Source organism: Arvicanthis niloticus, chromosome 10 (genome assembly GCF_011762505.2).
Source record: "Arvicanthis niloticus isolate mArvNil1 chromosome 10, mArvNil1.pat.X, whole genome shotgun sequence".
Classification (NCBI taxonomy): domain Eukaryota; kingdom Metazoa; phylum Chordata; class Mammalia; order Rodentia; family Muridae; genus Arvicanthis; species Arvicanthis niloticus.
In genome coordinates, this window is record NC_047667.1 from 16,743,648 (window position 1) to 16,762,547 (window position 18,900).

At 46.4% G+C, this 18,900-nt stretch overlaps 1 protein-coding gene across 10 annotated transcripts in view; it reads left to right on the forward strand.

Moving 5' to 3' along the window:
• The window catches only part of Mgat5 (alpha-1,6-mannosylglycoprotein 6-beta-N-acetylglucosaminyltransferase), a 284,487-nt gene that overhangs the window by 208,347 nt on the left and 57,240 nt on the right, over window positions 1–18,900 (forward strand). For all 10 annotated transcript variants that reach the window (XM_076941068.1, XM_076941066.1, XM_076941067.1 and 7 more), the window contains one exon: window positions 1,471–1,604. In XM_076941068.1, the coding sequence (XP_076797183.1) occupies window positions 1,471–1,604 (134 nt within the window). The remainder of the gene's footprint in view (window positions 1–1,470; window positions 1,605–18,900) is intronic.

Below are 18,900 nucleotides of genomic sequence, written 5' to 3' on the forward strand. Positions count from 1 at the left end.
CTTCCCATCAGATAGGCCTCCTCCTGGTGAAACACACTTGAAAATCATGCAGGGCTGAGGTAGTGACTCCAGTTGTTAAACTGATAGCCCCAGGAAAACCTGAATTCAATTCCCAGAACCCATATAGACAGTCAGGCATGACGTCACATGCTGGAAACCCAGCACTAGAGAAGCAGAGAGAGAAAGCCAGGCAGTCTACCTAGTCAGTGAACCTAGTGAGGGATCCTGTCTCAAAAACAAGGTAGGCAGCTCCTGAAGAATGGCACCTGAGGTGTCCTCTGACCTACACACTCACACGCACACGCACACACACATGTACACGTGCACACACATGCACACATGCACACACACGCACACATGCACACAATATTTCAAAACCTATAGTCACAAAATACAAATGTTCTTGGCTGCTGTGGTGTAGCTTCCCACTTGGGTACATGGGGAAGTTGTAGAACCCATAGGTAGGGTCGGCCAGAGAAAAAATCCTTTTCTTCTTCTAGAGTAGTCTGCCCTATCCACACCCCAGCTTTGAAGGAATTGGGTTTTAGAGAGGTTTGTACTCCAGAGACCCTCACTTTCTGTTTGGTCTTCAGTCCACACATCTGTCCAGTATAACCCCAATGGCAATCATGCCAGGCTAATGGTTAGAGTTGCTTAAGGAGACCTGTTGCTAGGTGGTGGTGACTCTTGCCTTTAATCCTAGCACCCTGGAAGCAGCAGCAGGCAGATCTCTGTGAGTTCAAGGCCAGCCTAGTCTATAAAGCAAGTTTCAGGACAGCCAGGGCTACATAGTGAAACCCTGCACCAGAATGCAGTATGTGACTACTGTGTAGGCAGCCTAGCCTGTACTTACCATGCCAAGATGGCCAAGATGGCTAAGATGGCATCAAGCTACAAACCCCATGGCACAGCCATTGTTTATACAATCCATATTTGACTATGATAGTGTAGTTCATGACTGTACATCTCGTGTGTGCATATGTGTGTGTGGGGGCCAAAGATTGACATTTATTATTTTCAGTCACTTCCCTAAGGCAGGGTCTCTCAGTGAACCTTGAGTTTATCTTTTTCTGCTAGCCTGGCTGGCCAGAGAGGCACTGGGATCCACCTGACTCCCCACCAGCGCTAGGATTACAGATGCACATCATCACACCCAGCTTCTTCTCTGCATGCAATATAATAGAACTCGGGTGCCCACAAGTGCCATCTCCCCCGGCCCTTGTACATCCTTTCTCTGAGAATAAGCCACAGTGGAGGTGAGATTGTAGATTAGGCTGCTTGGTTTTTCTTTACCCAAACAATGGTAAGTGCAGCTGGGATCAGAGTAGACTATGAGCTCCTGGATGAGGTGGGACCAAAGGAAGAGCAAAGGAGCCAGTGGGTTAGCGCTGGCCTGTGTTGTCTGTAATGCCTCTGCTGCTCTGGGCCCGCTAACCGCTCATAGCCCTGTCTCTTTGCTTTCCACATCAGCTCATACCCCAGACAACAGCTTTCTGGGCTTCGTGGTCGAGCAGCACCTCAACTCCAGCGACATCCACCACATTAACGAGATCAAAAGGCAGAACCAGTCCCTTGTGTATGGCAAAGTGGATAGTTTCTGGAAGGTGAGTCAACCCGCCTGCGTGTCGAGCTCTCTGAAAGGACGCTTGTGAGGTAATTTAATTTCGCTTTGATCCGGGGAGTAATCAAGCCAAATGCCCAGGGCTTATGCCCACTAGACATTAATAGGAGTGTTCAGGGTTTCGGTTGCTCTAGTGTGCTGGCATCTTAACTGAGGCTGGGGTTGCTTATCTCTTCTTATAGCAACTCTAATCCCAAACTTTTTATTTCTTTGCCTGTTAGACGTGAGACATAGGCTAGGGAGTGACTGAGTGGGTAATGTGCTCTTTGAACAAGCACGAAGATTTGAACTCAGATCCCTAGCGCCACACAAAAAGCTGGGCTTGGTGGCACATGCTTGAAACTCCAGCAGTGCTAGGTAGATGCAAAGGCAGAGGATCCCTAGGGGCCTCTAGTCAGCCAGTCTAGCTGAATCAGCTAGCTCAGTATGAAACATGCCTTAAAAATTCCCGGGAAGCATGGTTTAGAAGGTTACCGGTCTCTTTATATATAATGTATCGGCCACAGAGAGCCAATCTGTAACCTTAAAAGGCATTTGAAGGACAGATATCCCCATGACCTTCAAACATACTTCTTCCTAAATGTCCAGTAAAACCCTTCTTGGGATAATCATGGCTGAGATCTCATGCTTTGTGTCTCCTCCATGAAAGAAGTTAGAAACTGGTCCTTGAGTGCATCTGTAATGTGCCCAGCTAGGAGGACTAGTTGGTTTTTTCTGATATAGTGTTCAGAAATCGAGGTGTTGCCCACCCTTTAGCTCTGCAATACTGACTGTATTAAGAGAGCAAGGAAGCCGGTATAGGTTTTTTTTTTCCCCATATATATTCATTTTTTTGTACATGAGTGAATGACGTATGCATGCATGTGTGTGAGTGTGTGAATGACATATGCATGCATGTGTGTGTGTGAATGACATGCATGCATGTGTGTGAGTGTATGAATGATATGCATGCGTGTGTGTGTGAATGACATATGCATGCATGTGTGTGAGTGTGTGAATGACATATGCATGCATGTGTGTGAGTGGATGACTCACGCATGTATGTGGAGGTCAGAGGACATCTTGCAGAAGCAATCAGTTCTTTCCTTTCCCAGGCTTAGTGGCAAGTACCTTCAAGGACTAAGCCATCTTGCTGGTCCCATTGGCTATTATAGACACTGATTTATTCCCAGGTAATGCTCTTTATTATAGACAGCTAAATTTTGTACGCTGTAGTATAATAGTTCTCAACTAGGGACTGTGTCACTGCCTCCAACCTCCAGAGGGCGACCTGGCAGGTCTCCAGATAATTTTGTCATGTCTGGATGATAGTACTGTCCAGTGGGTGTGTGTTAGGGATATTGTACGCATCCTACAGGCTTAGGGAGGCTCCCAGCATAATTATCTGCCATACATTGACAGTGATCCCAAGACAGGGGATTCCTGCAGTCATAAAGGGTTATTCCTTATGTGTTATCACAAGTTGAATATTCTTAACTAAAAGTTGTGAATTCCAAAATACTTGGTACCAACATCATGCTGGGAGATGGCAATGATGGGAGAATTCACCCCAGCATCATGTGGCCGGTGACGGTCTAAACTCAGAACTGCAGGAAATGACTCTCATCCTATGTATATATAGAGAGTATTGTGAGTTGAATGTGAATTTCTCCCATAGGCTCATGTGTTGATACCAAGCTGGTGACACTATTTTGGGAGATTTTGGCACCTTTAGGAGGTGGGGCCTCCCTACAGGAAATAAGTAGGGGAAGGCCTTGAGGGTTTATAGCCTTGCCCTACTTCCTGTTCATAATCTCTGCTTTCTGACCAGACACTGCATAGCCTAAGCCAGTCTAGTAATATTTAGTGAATAGACCAGGCTGACCTCAAGCTCTTCAACAGTCCTCCTGCCTCTACCTCCCAAATTGCCGGGATTATAGATGCTGAGGTAAGGACCTCCTAAGAGCCACCAAGACCAGCCTTGTTATTTTGAAACAGGGTCTTTCCGTATTATCCAGGTTGACCTTCTGCCTCAATCTCCCTGGTACAGGGATTCAAACCACATACCTAGCCCTTGGCTCATTTTTCCCCCCACAGGACTCCTCAGTAGGGTTTCTGTGATGATCACATGAACTAATAAATATAAGTTGTGTAGTGCAGCTTACAGCATAACTAAATGTTGCTGTTAGTGATATCAATGTTGGGCCGGTTAAAAATTGCCGTGGTGAGAATTGGTTCTCACACTGCTGTGTGAGAATGGTGAAGCCTGTGAGCACCTGGTAAATGCAAGCAGCCTGCAAGAGACTCGGCTGCCCATTTTTAAACTGTGTCAACAGTCAGTGCACCGGAGCCCACGCAGAGTCTGGCCTATTATCTGTTTTTGTAAATAACGTGTTATTGGAAAACAGCCATGCCTACTCTTTGTCAGTGGACGCTTTTGTACTAAAATGGCAGCATTGAGTAATTATAGCAAAGCGAGCTGACCTACAGAGGGAACAGTATTTACTGTCTGCCCTTTCCTGGACCACTTTGCTCAGCTCTGAACTCTATGGTGTCCTGGGCAAACCCAGTCTCCATCAGAGAATGCATTTACCCAGCCTTTCCATCTCCTTAGCCGCCCCCTCCCTCCCTCTCCTCTCTTCCCCTCTTTTTCCCTCTCCCCTCTCCCTATCCCCACCTCTCTCTGTACATGGATACATAGGGGGTGCATGCACATACATGTGTGGAGGCCAGGGGACAATCTTAGCTGTCATCCCTTAAGCTCTCCACCTCAATTTCTTAAGGCAGAGTCTCACACCAATTCCAGTAGGCTGTCTGTCTGCTCAGCAAGCCCCAGAAATCTGTCTCCACCTCCCCAGGACTGACGTGTTTACAAGGGTGTCACTGTGTCCAGATTTTTTATGTAGGTTCTGGGTGGTCAACTCAGGTCTCCATGGTCCCAAGGAAAATATTTTATTGACTGAGCTATTTCTCCAGAACTCATTTAGGGGCTCTTCATGATGGCGGTGAATCACTTGTTTGTGGAGAAGTGAAGCAAGCCGTCAGTAAAATTCAGCTCACTCTGAAGAAAAAACTCCATGCTCAAAGACTGACATCTAGCTGGCTTCTTTTCTAGGCTTCAGTGAAAGGACTAATACATTGTTCTAGTTTGGTTTCTGTTATTGTGATAAAACACTGGCCAAAAACCACCTGAAGGAGGAAAGGATTTATTTGACTCATGGGTTACCGTCTGTCACTGAGGGAAGACAAGGCAGACCTGAAACAAACTGTTGAGGAATGCTGCTTACTTTCTGGCTTGCTTCCTCTGGCTTGCTCTGCTACCTTCCTCCTACAGCCCATGTCTACCTACCTAGGGATGGTACTGCCTACAGTGGGGTGGGTCTTTCTGCATGACAGCAGTTAAGAAAATGTCTCACAGATGAGGCCACCAGGAAATTTGATAGAGACAATTCTTTCTTCCCAGTAATATCGAGGTTTGTGTCAAGCCGGCCTTGGTCAGTGGGGGATGTAGCTAACTCAGTGGTAGATGCTCTGGATTAAACTGTGAGCACAACAAGACTCTATATTCTCCAGCATTCTGACTGTCTGTGGGTGTGGTTCCACTTCTGAGAGCCCTTCATAGCCACGGTTGAAGGTGGTGCATGCCGACGTCTTTTTCTTTTGGTCATCCTTAATAATGATGGATCCACATGGCCAGTCTGTCCAAATGGCAGAGCCAGGGTCAGGGCTCCACCCTCCGCTCTTGACTCCTCCACTCCTTGTCCCTTTCAGGTACCAAGCAGTGTTCCAAAGCTTATACAATCAACCTGTGTAACCTGAGCATCTAGCAAGAGCCTGGGTTAATATCAGCATAGCCCATAAACCAGTGCTCCTGGCCACTTACCTCTCTGGTGGCCAAATCAGCAAGAGCCTTACAGTTCTGAGTGAGTGACTCTCCATAGGGGTCATTCACATCATCTTCTGTTGCAGATCCCAGGGCCTGTCTTGCTGCAGCCATATTCTGACTGGCAACGAGCAAAGAAAACCCATCTCACTTGAATGTGGAAAGCTTCTTATTTAGACCTTTGAGGTTATAGCTGAAAGCACACACATTCAGCTCCAACCAATAACATGTCCCTTCCCTAAATGGGGCAGAATAATATACATAAATGGACCATAGCACACACATTCTCTGTGTGTGTCTCTCCGTCTCTCTTTCTTGTGCATGTGCGCGTGCGTGCACGTGCGCGCGCACACACACACACACACACACACTCACTCACGTGCTTCTCTTAGTCCATTCTCAATATATAACAGCCAGAGGATCTTCTTCAAATGTGGAATAGGGAGTTTGTGAGATGGATCAGTTGTTAAAGTGCCTATTGTACAAGCTTAAGGGTCTGAGTTCAGATCCCCAGTGCCCAGGTAAAAGCTGTGCAAGTTAGAACACATCTGCAATCCCAGCACTGGGAAGGCAGAGATGGAAGACCCCAGGGCTCACTGCTCAGATAGTCTAACCAAACTGATGAGCTTCAGGTTCAGCCTCATGTAGCCCAGGCTGGTCTCCAACTTTCTATGTAACTAAAAGGATGACCTTGAACATTATCCTCCTGCCTCCACTTCCTGGGTACTGAGATGGCAATATTCACTACCATACTACATATATGCAGTGCTGGAGATGAAATGCAGGGCATCCTGCATACTTGGCAAACATGTACTGTGCCACCTGAGCCACATGCTTACCCCGCCATGTATAATTATTAGCTGTGTTCTTTGGAACTCTAGCAGTACAGTCAAAGACTGTATGAGCTATCAAAGACCAGCCACACTGTACTTAGCCCACCCTCCCGGAAACACCCTGGCATTCTGCAGTGATGATTGCAATATTTCAAAACAGTGAGAACATTGCTTTAAACAGCCAGAAGTAAATCTGGAAAGAGGAAAGAAGTCTGGGTGACCTCTGTCTCTGAGTCGGAGATAGAGTCCCATCCAAAGAACTGTGTAATTATCTGGCTTGCTAATTGGGTCGACTCTGACTCCAGTGAAATGCAGGCAGAATTGGGAACTGCAGTCATTTGGAGAAATTCCATTTGATTTCATAGTAGGGATTAGCTGCTTCTAATGTGTGGTTTTAATGAACACCAGGGACCATTATAATTAGAGAATAGACTGAAATTCTTGAAAAGAATGCTTTTGTTTGTAAGTAGGTTAACCCTGTGACCACACTTCCTTCTCACCAGACAACAGATAGACGAGGTAAATCGACAGCCACCTTATGCCAACCCAGGCGTATATATTGAGATAATAGGAATTGATTTTGTTGAGTCTGTTGAAAGTCTAATGTTGTCATAGCCCTTTTTTAAAAAAAAAAAAATTATATGTAAGTGCATGTATTTATGTGCAGGTATGTGCACATGAAGCCCTGGGTGCCCCAGGAAGCCAGAAGAGAATCTTAGATCCCCTGGAGCTCCAGTTAAGGTGGCTATGAACCACCTAATATGGCTGTGCTAGCTAGTTTTATGTCAACTTGACACAAGGTATAATTATCTGGAAGTGGAGAACCTCAATTAGGAAACTGTAAATGATGCCATCCTGGGCTGGTGGTCCTGAGTTCTGTAAGAAAACAGGCTGAACAAGTCATGAGGAGCAAGGCAGTAAGCAGCACCCCTCCATGGCTTCTGCATCAGCTCCTGCCTCCAGCTTGCTACCCTGTTTAAGTTCTTGTCCTGACTTCCTTTGATGATGGACTGTGAGGTGGAAGTGTAAACCAAATGAGCCCTTTCCTTCCCAACTTGCTTTTGGTCGTGATGTTTCATCATACCAGTAGTTACCCTGACTAAGACAATGGGTTCTAAAAACCAATTCAGATGCTCTGCGAGAGCAGTTAGCGCACTTAAGCATCCAGCCCCATCTCCTGCCCCACCGCAGCTCTTGATTCCAGTTCTAAACAAAAAAATAAAGCTGTATAAAATGAAGATCCTCTCGAGTTTCTTGCCCTTGGATAAGCCAGTCACAAGAGCCTTGGCCATGGTCCTTCAGACACTAGGCTTACCAGAAGCAGAGGAGTCCAGGGAGAAGGTAGAGGAAGGAATCCTTATGACAACCACTCACCAGGCTGAGGTCGTTTGCATTCATTCTATACCTGGCACATGGAAAGTATGGCCCAGAGTAGATTCTTCTAACTCAAGTAATGGCTTGTGGTAACTGGGAAGAAAGTAATAGAGATAAGAGACTAAAGGAACTGTCTGAGATGATAGCTCATTGGGTAAAGGTGCATGCTGCCAAGCCCACAAGCCGAGTTCGATCCCTGGATCTATCTGAGATGATAGCTCATTGGGTAAAGGTGCATGCTGCCAAGCCCACAAGCCGAGTTCGATCCCTGGAACCCATACGGTCAAAGGAGAAAACCAACTACCTCAACTTGTCCTCTGACCTCTATACACACCATCCCTGCCCTCCCAGATAAATGAATAAATAAATGAGAAAGAATAATGAGTGAATCCTCATGAAATGGGGAAGATAACTCAGTCATTAAGTACTTTCTCTACAAACAAGAGGACCGGAGTTCCAGATAAATGTAGACAGGAGTTGAATGTGGAAGCACCTTTGTAATTCCAGCATCGGGGAGGCAGAGACAAGTCGATCCCAGCCTACTCAGGGAGTTCTTGGCCAATGAGAGACTCTGTCTCAAAAACAGAAGGTGGAGAGATCTGAGGATCAGTGCCCTGAGGCTGATTCTGGCCTCCATGTGCACACACAACTACACACACCTACCACACAGGCACAGCAACAGTTATAGTGCAGAATTGTTAAAGGCTCTTACAAAATAGCCCTGACTATGGCCAGCCTGGGCTGCACCCCACACCACCCCAGGCACCTTCATATTTGCTGAGTATGCAGTGTAAAGACCAGTGAAGATCAGGCAACCTTTTCCCTCTCATTTTCCTCATCATCTATCCTGATTCAGCAAGCCTCTGCTTCCATTGTAAAGAGCTCCTTGTCTGTTGGCAGAAGAACACATCATCCCTGGTCTTTTCATCTGTCAGTCTGGAGATGCTGACCGTGAACAGTCTGGGGCAGCAGGAGCAGCCAGGGCCAGGAAAGGCAGACTTGACTGTGCTCTCAGCTGTCTGACCTTGGCTGAGACTGGTCTCCTAGTCTCACCTTTTTTTTCTGTAAAATGACAGTGGCCTGTCTGCCTATTCTCCCCTATCCCCAGAGTCCATAATGCTACAATCCAAAGTTCTCCTTGGCCTTGTCTAATTCTTTCAAAATCAGGGATAAGGAGGGAGTAGCCTAGCAGACCCTTGTGGGTATCAGAAATAGGACAGAGGGAGATAGGAGCCTGGGGGAAGGCAGGGGGCAGGAAGTGGAGCAGGTCAGGTGCAGAGTACACTAACCCAACTGCTCAGAAAGCATTTGTGAGTGTAAGAGACTTAAGAGATGCCTTGGCAGTAGGATTGTGTGGGTCTGCCAAGAATTGACTATGGGCCTCCAAGTTGAAGCTTAACATGTAGGATAAAGGAACCCTTCCCTTCCTATTTGAAAGCACCAGTGCCATTCCTTGTGAGCACTCAGAGTATTGGTCCCCTGCCTCTTGTACCAGTGTGCCCGCTTGGAGACAGTGGGATTCCATCTCTAAATGAGGCCAGTCACTTCAGCTCCCTGTGTCCCCGAGTTCTTGTACAAGATGGGTAGAAACAATAGCGTATTTGTTAGGGGTTGAATGAGATTGCATGACTCAATAAATGGACTCGTGCTTCATTTAGCCATGGGAGGACTTTCTGAGGATGCATTGTTAGGTGGGCTTATCCTGTACAGACAGCACAGAGTGTGTAAACTAACATGGCTGCAGTGGCAGCCAGTTGTACATAATACACGGGCCTCCATTGTACAGCCAGTCCATGACAGAAATGCATGACGTCGAGTAAATGTGTTTTAGCAATGCCTTCTTTTTGATATCTGTCGGTATTCATACTACTGATAGGAGTAGGATTCTCAGGACTGAGGATACAGCTATTGAAAAGGTACTCACCTAGGATACACAAAGTCCTAGATTCGATTCCCAGTACCATGTAATACCAGCATGTGGGAGGTGGAAGCAGAAGGTCATCCTTGGCTTGAACATTAGGAGTTCAAGTCTATCCTGAGCTATGTGAGACTGTCTCAAGTAAATAATTCTCTAGGAGCAAATTAAATTAAAGTGCTTTTGGTCTGAAGGAATAAAATGTGGAGAGACTCAGAAACCTGTCGTTTGAAGATGGATGGATCAAAACTGGTTTGTTAACCAGTTGCGAGCAGGGTTAACCAAGGTTGGGGTTGGTGAGGAAGGGACCTTACAGAGACACACAGTAAGGGACCAAGCTGAAAAGGAATTTAAAACAAAAATCATTGAGAGCCTCTAGGAATATCAGAGGCAGCTAAACTCAAGCTGAGAGCCACGTGGGAAGCCATCAAGTCCCTACCCCAGTGACTGCAGACACGTGGGCAGAATCTCCAATACCAGAGCATTTGGTCTCTCTGGCCGGAAGGTCCCTGGCACCCCCTCAGATTGTCCTAACAGAATATGAATGTCAGAGAGATCAGCAAGGGTAGAGGGGGGCTGAGGGAGCACTCTACAAGGTCAAAGTTCACCCCAGGCTGGCACAGTCAAGGAAACATGTTGCCCACAGTTTGTTTTTCACACAGCTGTGTGCACATTCTCAGCCCGGCAGAGGCCGAATTCCACTCCCAGGTACTTACGTTTAGCCAGCACAGTATTTTTTTTAAATTGAGGAATATGCCATTGAGAGACTGGGGGATGGCTCACTGGGAAAGTGCTTGCTATACAAGCATAAAGATCTGAAGTTTGATTTCCAGAACCTGTATAAAAAGTGGGGCATGGCGACAAGTGTTTGTACATCCAGCACATGGAGGTGGAGACAGTGGGATCTTTATGACTCTCTGGCTAGCCAGTCTATCCTCTAAAACACCAAGTCTTGGATCCCAGTGAGAGACGCTGTCCTTGAAAATAATAAAATGATGATGATAATGATGATGATGATGGTGATGATGATGATAAAAACTCAAACTGCAAAACAAAAAGGAACTGGCAAAAGGACTAGAAAGGAGGAAGAAGGGTGAACAAGGGATGAGAGGAACCTACAGGAGGGTGAGGGATATGAGTGATCAGAATGCATATATAACATGTGTATAACATGTGTACAACATGTGTATAGCATGTGTGTAGCATGTGTGTGGCATGTATATAACATGTAACCAAAGAACTATTTAATACAGGTTGCAGAGGAAATGAAGTAAACCAAAAATAAATAAGGTGAATAGCACCCAAGGTCGTCTTCTGGCCATATGCATGTATAAACCTACACAGAAAGGGACAGAAGGTGGGACGCAGAGGAGGAAGAAAGGGAGGGGAGGTGGGGAAGGAGAGGGAAAGAGAAGAAAATAAGTCATTTGGAGAGGTTCGTCAGGAACACTAAAAATCCAAGCTTATTTTGAAAATCTGGACAATGTATAGCTGCAACCACGTGACTGTTTGGAACTAGTGAGTGCTACTCCAGAGTCCAGAGACTTGGTCGTGCTTAGGGTGACAGCCCTTCTGAGGGTGCTGTCTCAGGTCTCCAGGGCTGCTCAGAATTTCAGAAGTGTTTGCAGTTTCAAAGCCTGAGGATATGGTTCAAGTAGAGCAAGGGAGGCGCTGGGTTCGCTGGGTTCGCTCCCCAGCACCATGGCCACGGCACACCTACAATCTCAACACTTAGGAGGTGGAAGTAGCAGGATTCAGCCATCCTCAGCTGCACAGCAAGATAAAGACCATGCTGGGCGACACAAAATCCTGTCTCAAATATGGGTCCAATGAGAGGCGCTGCGGTGGGTGAAGACGCCTTAGCCGGGCCAGCGTGCTTGAGTTCAGACCTCCATCTTCCCTCCCCCACCCCCCATCCCCAGTGCTGAGAGAGAGAACTTGTCCCTAGACTTTGTCATATCACCTCCCACACGCCTCCACCAACACAAATAAGTAAATGTAATTATAATATTTAAAACCAAAATTATAAAAATAAAGAGTGCTTGCCCATTAACTCACAGAGCGTCTGGTAGGAATTTCATAAGCTACCAGGCACTGTCATGGACTCCTGGAACAAGTGTCCATCTCTGAGATGATAGAATGAAGCGGAGGAGATGCTAGAGGAGACAGTCTCCCTTAAGGTGTGGATGGGGGTTTGGATACCCTGCCTTCTGCACAGACAGTTACACTTGGGAGAGGCAGCATAAGGTCCAAGGCTTGCATGATGAATGGCAGACTCTTAGGCTTTGTTCTGGGTGCTTAGGGAGTCAGCAGACCAGCCCCAGGAGTCAAAGTGACCCACTGGTCCACTGGCCATTGCTGCTCAGTGCTGAGCTGCTCTTCTAAGTAGCATAAGCAGCCCTGTGTCAATCACTGAAGCTTGAAAGAAAAAAATCAAAACAAAAGAGCTGTGGAGGAGAGAAAAGGCCCTTGTTGGGCAGCAGAGAGCAGGCTCCGGAAGGTCTTTTCCAAAAGCCAAAACCAGCTTGAGAAGCAGGAGGCTCAGGCTGCCAGCAAATATCCTGAGGATGGGGTGCTTCCAGAAGGTCCCCAGCCTCCCCTCCCCCACTCACACTCTTATAGCCCTAGGATATGTTTATTCTTAGCTCTTAGTAAACACAGCTGTTGTGATTGTAATCTACCCAGAGGCTCTCATCATAACTCTTCTAACAATCTGGGGGCTGATGTGGGAAGAATGGTGTGGAGAGAGTAAAGGGCTCTCTCTCAGTGGAGGGAGGGCACTGGGAGCTGGCCACACAGGATACAGAGTACAGCAGCATAGAGAGTCCACATGAGTGTGCAGAACCTGTGCTTCCCAAGGACGTGGAGGAGACGTAGGTCCCAAACAGTGACTGGGGAACCAGCTGCCCAGGTGATTATAAGAGAAAACCAGAGAACTTACACAGAAAGTGTTGTTAAAGCACTTCAGGGGCTTGAGAGGTAGCCCCATCAGTAAAGCTCTTCCCGTACAAGCTTGAGGACCTAAGGACCCAGAATCCACATGAAGAGGCCAGAAATAGAGACACACTCTTACCATCCCAGGGAGGTTCACAGGCTGGCCAGGCTAGCCTGCCCAGTGAGCTCCAAGCTGGTGTGGGGGGTGGGGAGGAGCGCTGTCTCAAATAAACACCGAGGATGATGCTTGGGGTTGTGCTCTGGTTTCCAAACACGTTCACATGTACACATGTGAACATGTGCACGCACACGTGGTCTACAGGGGTGTTTCATTCATTGTAGAAAGTGAAGATGATTCTGTAGGAAGATGGATCCAAATGCCTCTGAATTTACTGTGCTCTGGTAGCCACAGTCCTCTGAATAGGACACGCATATAACTGTGTTGATATTTCCCCTCCAGTTAGATTAAGGGTATTCAGGGGTTTTTTAATTATTGTTTTGTTTATTTTGTTGTTGTTGTTTGGCTTCTGTAGACCACACTGAACAAACAGTTGTCTTGGGTCACATTAAATCCATGGGTGGCCAACCCAAAGCCTACAGATTGTGAGGACGTGTTTGTGTTTTCTTTTATGTGGCTCTATATCTACAAGTTTTAAAACAAATCTCATCAGCATTTAAGTAAGTCTTGGCTTTAGACTGGGCAGTGTTCACAAATACTCTGGGCCACAGGCTCAATGTATAAAATTTAGGCAGAGAAAACATGAAGATCTGGGTCCAGACTCATAGCTAAGGTAGACCAATAGTGAGGTAGGCCTGCAGTATAAATCTGCCATCCTAGCACCTGAAGGTAGAGACGCATGGATCACTGGAGCTCACTGGCCTGCTACCCAGTTAGTGAGCACCAGGTTCAGTGAGAATCCTGATCTCAAAAAGAATAAACTAGATACCAATAAAGAAAACTTCCTGAAGTTCATCTCAGGCCTTGATTCTTACACCACGACTATGCCCCACAACACTCACTGGAATATTCCTGAAGTTCAACTCAGGCCTTCATTCTTGCACCATGCCCATGCCCCACCACACTCAGGAATACCGTGATAGAAGTTCTTGGAGACTTCTAACCGGTATTTAGCCCGTATAGCAAAATCACAGCATCAAGAAGGAAGCAGAGGGCTGGATTTCTGCTTGCGTCTTGTAGATTTTTGTTTCTTTGTTTTGTTTTTTGTTTTGTTTTGTTTTGTTTTGTTTTGTTGGAAGCATTGGCCACTAATGGCTTCTCCTACCAGCAAAAAGGTATAGGAGTCACATTTGTGTAGAAACTCAAATCATGAAATTTGCCTATACTGTAGAACCTAGAGCCATGTCGCCAAGCCCTTGGAACAGGTCCTGAAAGGACAGAACCTATTGATAGAGTTTTATGTTTGCATATGTGTGTGTGTGTATGTATATATGTATATACATATATATATACATATATGTATGTATATATGTGTATGTATATATGTATATATATACATACACACACACATATATATACATATATATACATATATATATATATATATATATATATATATATATATATATATGATTTGACAGTGTGGGCTGTTTGTTGGGAGCAGAATCCATTGATTTATTACCAGAAGTATGGTGACATTGAGAAATAGTGATAAAGCAATTTAGAAAATATTTTTGAATGTAATAACATCCATGCTTCTAAAATCATATTTAGCATCTATGTGCAATTTTATGCTTAAATAAAAATTATATAGGCAGCATATGCTCATGAATCCTGGCTGCGGCTGTGCAGACCTGTGTACTGAATGAGCCCATCTGTCCTGGAGATGAGCCAGAGCCCCGATCTCCTCAGAGAAGGATGGAGCTCTGGGGGAGCCTGCAGTTAACCCTACTGCACTGAAATGTTTTAAGAGAGGCTGCCCTTGGCTTCTTCCTTCTTTGAGCCTCTTTCTTACTAGAGCAGGGTCCTCCAGAGATGACCAAGCTAATGCCTGAGTGTTCTCAGCACACCAGGTGACGTCATCACAGTGTTTACGGAGGACTATAAAGCCCAGCTTTAAATGACAACCAAAGTAGGTAAGATAAAGAGGTAGCAGAGTCAGTAAAGTGTGTGCTCACCAACATGTGGACCTCAGCTTGACCCCCTAGAAGCCACCCAAAAAGCTGGGTGCCATGCGCACATGGGGGAGGCAGAAACAGAGAGATATTTGGGGTTAGCCAGCCAGTCAGCCAGCCAACTTGATGAGTTCCAAATCAGTGAGAGACCCTGTCTCAAAAAAAATCATGGTGGGCTTCACATGAGGAATACACCTGTTGTGGGCCTGTGGTCTTCAAAGGCCCCTGCACATGTGTACTTACACACAGGAAAATGCATGCACATACACCTGAGGCAGGTGGAGGCTAAGGCTGTCACAAGGGCAAGATATGAATTGAAGGGTAGCCTATATCTACTGCCCTGATCTGAGGGAAATGGACTTTCACCGGGACTTTCAGCCGTGACTTCTCTTCTGCATCCACCTGGCTTGTTCTCCAAATCCCAATAGCTTGGACAGGTTTTGAGGAAAGGGCTCCTACCATCAAAAATCTTCATGGTCCTCCATGTGTCTGTCTGTCTCTTCACTCCTGATTTCTGAGGCAGAGGGGACTCCAACAGCTCCTTCAAGAGACCTGGCCATTGTGAATGTTGATGGACTATCAAGCATATCCAAGCAGGTGGCGTGGACTTGACCAGATCCTTGTGATGCCTGCACCCCTCTGCTCACAGCAAGGCCCTAGAAACACTGTATATTCCCTGGCCTGGATGCAAGCATGCCAGTATTTGCTCTCTGCTATTGGGCTCCAAATGTACTTTAAATCTCTGTGAAAAATGGATGTGTGGGATGGGAAAATGTTTGTCCTTTGCTGCGGACGCTAGAGCTTTGCCTGGAGAGGCACTGAGAAGGCACTTCCGGGATATGGTGATTTGGCGCCTAATTCACTAGTAGCTCTTGTAAAGGTTGGGGGTGGGGCAGGCTGGGGGCTATGAGGTCAGAGCTTTAGTGTAAGCTTAAGAGTATGTGAAAAGCAGAAGTTAAGAGAGGTTCATCTTCTGAAATTCCTCTCTAGATGGCTTCACCAGAGCCCCCCACAAGCATCTGTGGAGCCCCAGATCAAGATTATGTAGCAGTTACAAAAAGAGGTCTTTAGGCTTAGGAAATTGTTCATTCCATAAAGTGCTTGCGCAGATTGGAGGACCTGAGCTCCATCCCCAGACCTGCATAGAAAGCGCACTCAAAAGCCTGGTCCACTCTAATCCTCCTGCCATGATGGAAAGATAGGACTCCCCAGAGACTTGATGTCAGCCAACCTGCTTTACTCATTAGAGACCTTGTCTCAAAACATGGTGGAAAGCCAGGGCTGATCCAGGACACACATACACACACACACACATACACACACACACACACACAAGTTTTAAGTGGAGGTTTAGAGACAGAACAGGATGTGTTTCCAAGTCCTGTCACCAACTTCCTGTGTACTATCTCCTCTAGCATTTGCTCGGTGTCTGACTGGGTTTTCTGACTTTCTTGAGACAGTGGTTATGGATCAGGCCTGCCACACAGGCATGGTTAAATTGGGGCCATTGCTAAGGGGTCTGGGCTCCCCATGCAGACCGGACTGGCTGTCATTTACCCCTCTCTCTAAATCCTCCCGGTTGTGTGTAGCTGCCCACCCTTTCCCCAGCCCCTCCCGGCTGCTCTCCCGTTCTCTCTCCTGCACTTTCGCATCCTCTGCTCTAGCCATCTTTTCTTCGGCTCCTCTCAGCTCTGCCCCTGAGCATTGAGACTCTTTGCTGTCATGAATTAGCAATGGTCTGGCAATGCCATTGTGAAATATTATGCCCAGGGCCCTTCAGAAATGGCATATATCTGTTCTGAATATTCTGTTATCTTTCTGGGACTTGTTCTTACTTCTTCCCTAGAATCAAGTATTCCCTTCCAGTTTGGTTCTTCAAGAATAAAATAAGAGGCAAGTATTGCTATGGCTGTGACCCAAAAGATGGATGAGTCACGGCTTAGCCACAGAGCTGGCAGTGTAAGCTCCTCGCCCTGGTGAGGAGACATCTGTAACTTTCTAGAACTTCCCACCACCAGCTGGATCTGGGATGCAAAGACTGTTACTTGTACACACACACACACACACACACACACACACACACACACACACACGGGGGGGGGGAGTGTGGGGGGGAAGGGAAGGAGATTGGGGGCAGTGAGGCAGAGAGGCAGGGACAGCCCCCGCCAGCCTCACTATGCACAAGCAGTACTCATCCTGTTGGAGTCAGGACTCCTACCCTGAGGCCACATGGACTGGGCTGTGGGCTTTCTGAAGACAGGGCTCGGATTGGTCATACTCACATTGCCATCCCCAGTACCCAGCCAAACCCAGGCCAGAGGAAACACACAATGAGTATCTCCAGAGGATAAAAATGGAAATATTCAAATAGAACTGGGCCAAGGCATGGGTAGAGCATGAGAGCTACGCCGACCCCTTTCTGTAAACACTCAAGGCTCAGAAAGAGCCAGCCATTTATATCTTAGAGTTGTGCTCTTGTGGAGAAGAGATGAGGTTATATGGGCTTTGCCTGTCTTCTTGTCCTGTGTCTGAGGGGCAGGCTTTGTCAAGGCAATTTTGTCATGTATTAAAAAAAGACATTTATGGTATGTAAGTCATAGGACTGTAGGAATAATATAATCCAGAAGCGTTTGCTGTAGTATGTAGTGTTTCTGCTCAGGTTCTCAGGAATGTTTTCTGTGAGCTTTCTTCCCCTCAGACAAGGACAGTGTCTGTACAGTTCCTGCTCTGTTACTATCACAGAAACCTGGGCCTGGGTGAAATGGAAAGAAAGGAGGTTTATTTCACTCACAGTTCTGGAGAGTCTAGAGCTTTTGCTTAGCTCAGGTGAGATGGCAGGTGAGCTCTCTCTCTCTCTCTCTTTCTCTCTCTCAGTTCTCTAGTGAGGACTACAGGAGTCCCATGAAAACTGCAGATCTCTTTCTAAGCCACTCTCCCTGGGGTCATAGCTGCCTCCCACACTACACCCCTGGACATAGCTGCCTCCCAGTGCTCTACTCCTAGAAACTCACACAACCTCTCAGGGGCTGAGATTCCACATTAACCATCCAAACCACAGCAGCCTCCACACCAGAGATGTTTGTCATTACAGAAGGGATTGTGAGATCATTTCCTGACCAGTGCATCCCACATTTGCCCCTAACCCACCAACTTCCTTGAATTTCACCTGCTGAACAGATATAAGGCAACCTCACAAGTCTGAACGTTGTAAACTAGAAGCATGCATGCTGCATTTTCTTGCTGCAGATAGTCTTCTGGAGCTGGTAACTGTGGCTGTTGCTGCTGTTTGTATCTGAAATAGCCACAGACGCCCCTGTATTAAAGACTAAGTTGCCAACCTGTGGTGCTATGTGTGATGATGTCCTTAAGGGAACTACTGAGGATCCTGAGCTTGGCATTTGGAAGGTTGCAGGTAACTGAAGAACCTTCTGGGTCCTTCAGAGCCCTCATTATCATACGTCATTATCATACGTCAAGCATTGGGTGTGCTTCTTACCAGATTTGTTTGTGCCACATACCTGAGTGGTAATTGTGTAATTATATTAACCATCACTCAAGCTGATAAAAGCATAGTCAAGTAAAAACATTCACTTCTGTACAAACTTAGGTTGTAGCTTTCAGAGACAGACAGACAGACAGACAGACAGACAGACAGACAGAGGAAAGATATGAAAGAGAAAGAGAGAGGTGCTGTTTAATTCTGAGTAATGAAGACACCAGTAAAATAATGGGGGAAATACACAGGCACAGGCACTGCTGAGTTTGCATGTACCTTGCTCTGGAAGTATTTATGTAGCGATGTAGCAGCTTGGAGAAAGCTTCCTTGGGCTGGGATGTGGTTCTTCCAGAGCACTTACCTAGACTGCACAAAGCTTTGGGCTTGGTCTGCAGTACCACACAAAGCAGTATGATGCTGAGAGCCCACCTCAGCACTCACTGTAGAAAGCAGAAGGATCAGAAACTTAAGGTTATCCTCAGCTACGTAGTAAGTGCAAGTCCAGCCTGGCATCCACAAGAGACACTACCTCAAAGCAAAGGAAGGGAGGGATAGGGGTAGTGAGGGAGTGGGTAAGGGACGAGAACGAAAAACAGGAGGAGAAATACAGAAAGGAAGGAAGAAAAGAAGGAAATTAATTGTAGAGACTGTTGTCATTTTCAGTGAGATAAAGCATCCCCTGACTATAGGCATCTATTTTCCCCTGGTGCAAGGACTCGTTAATTAGCTGGT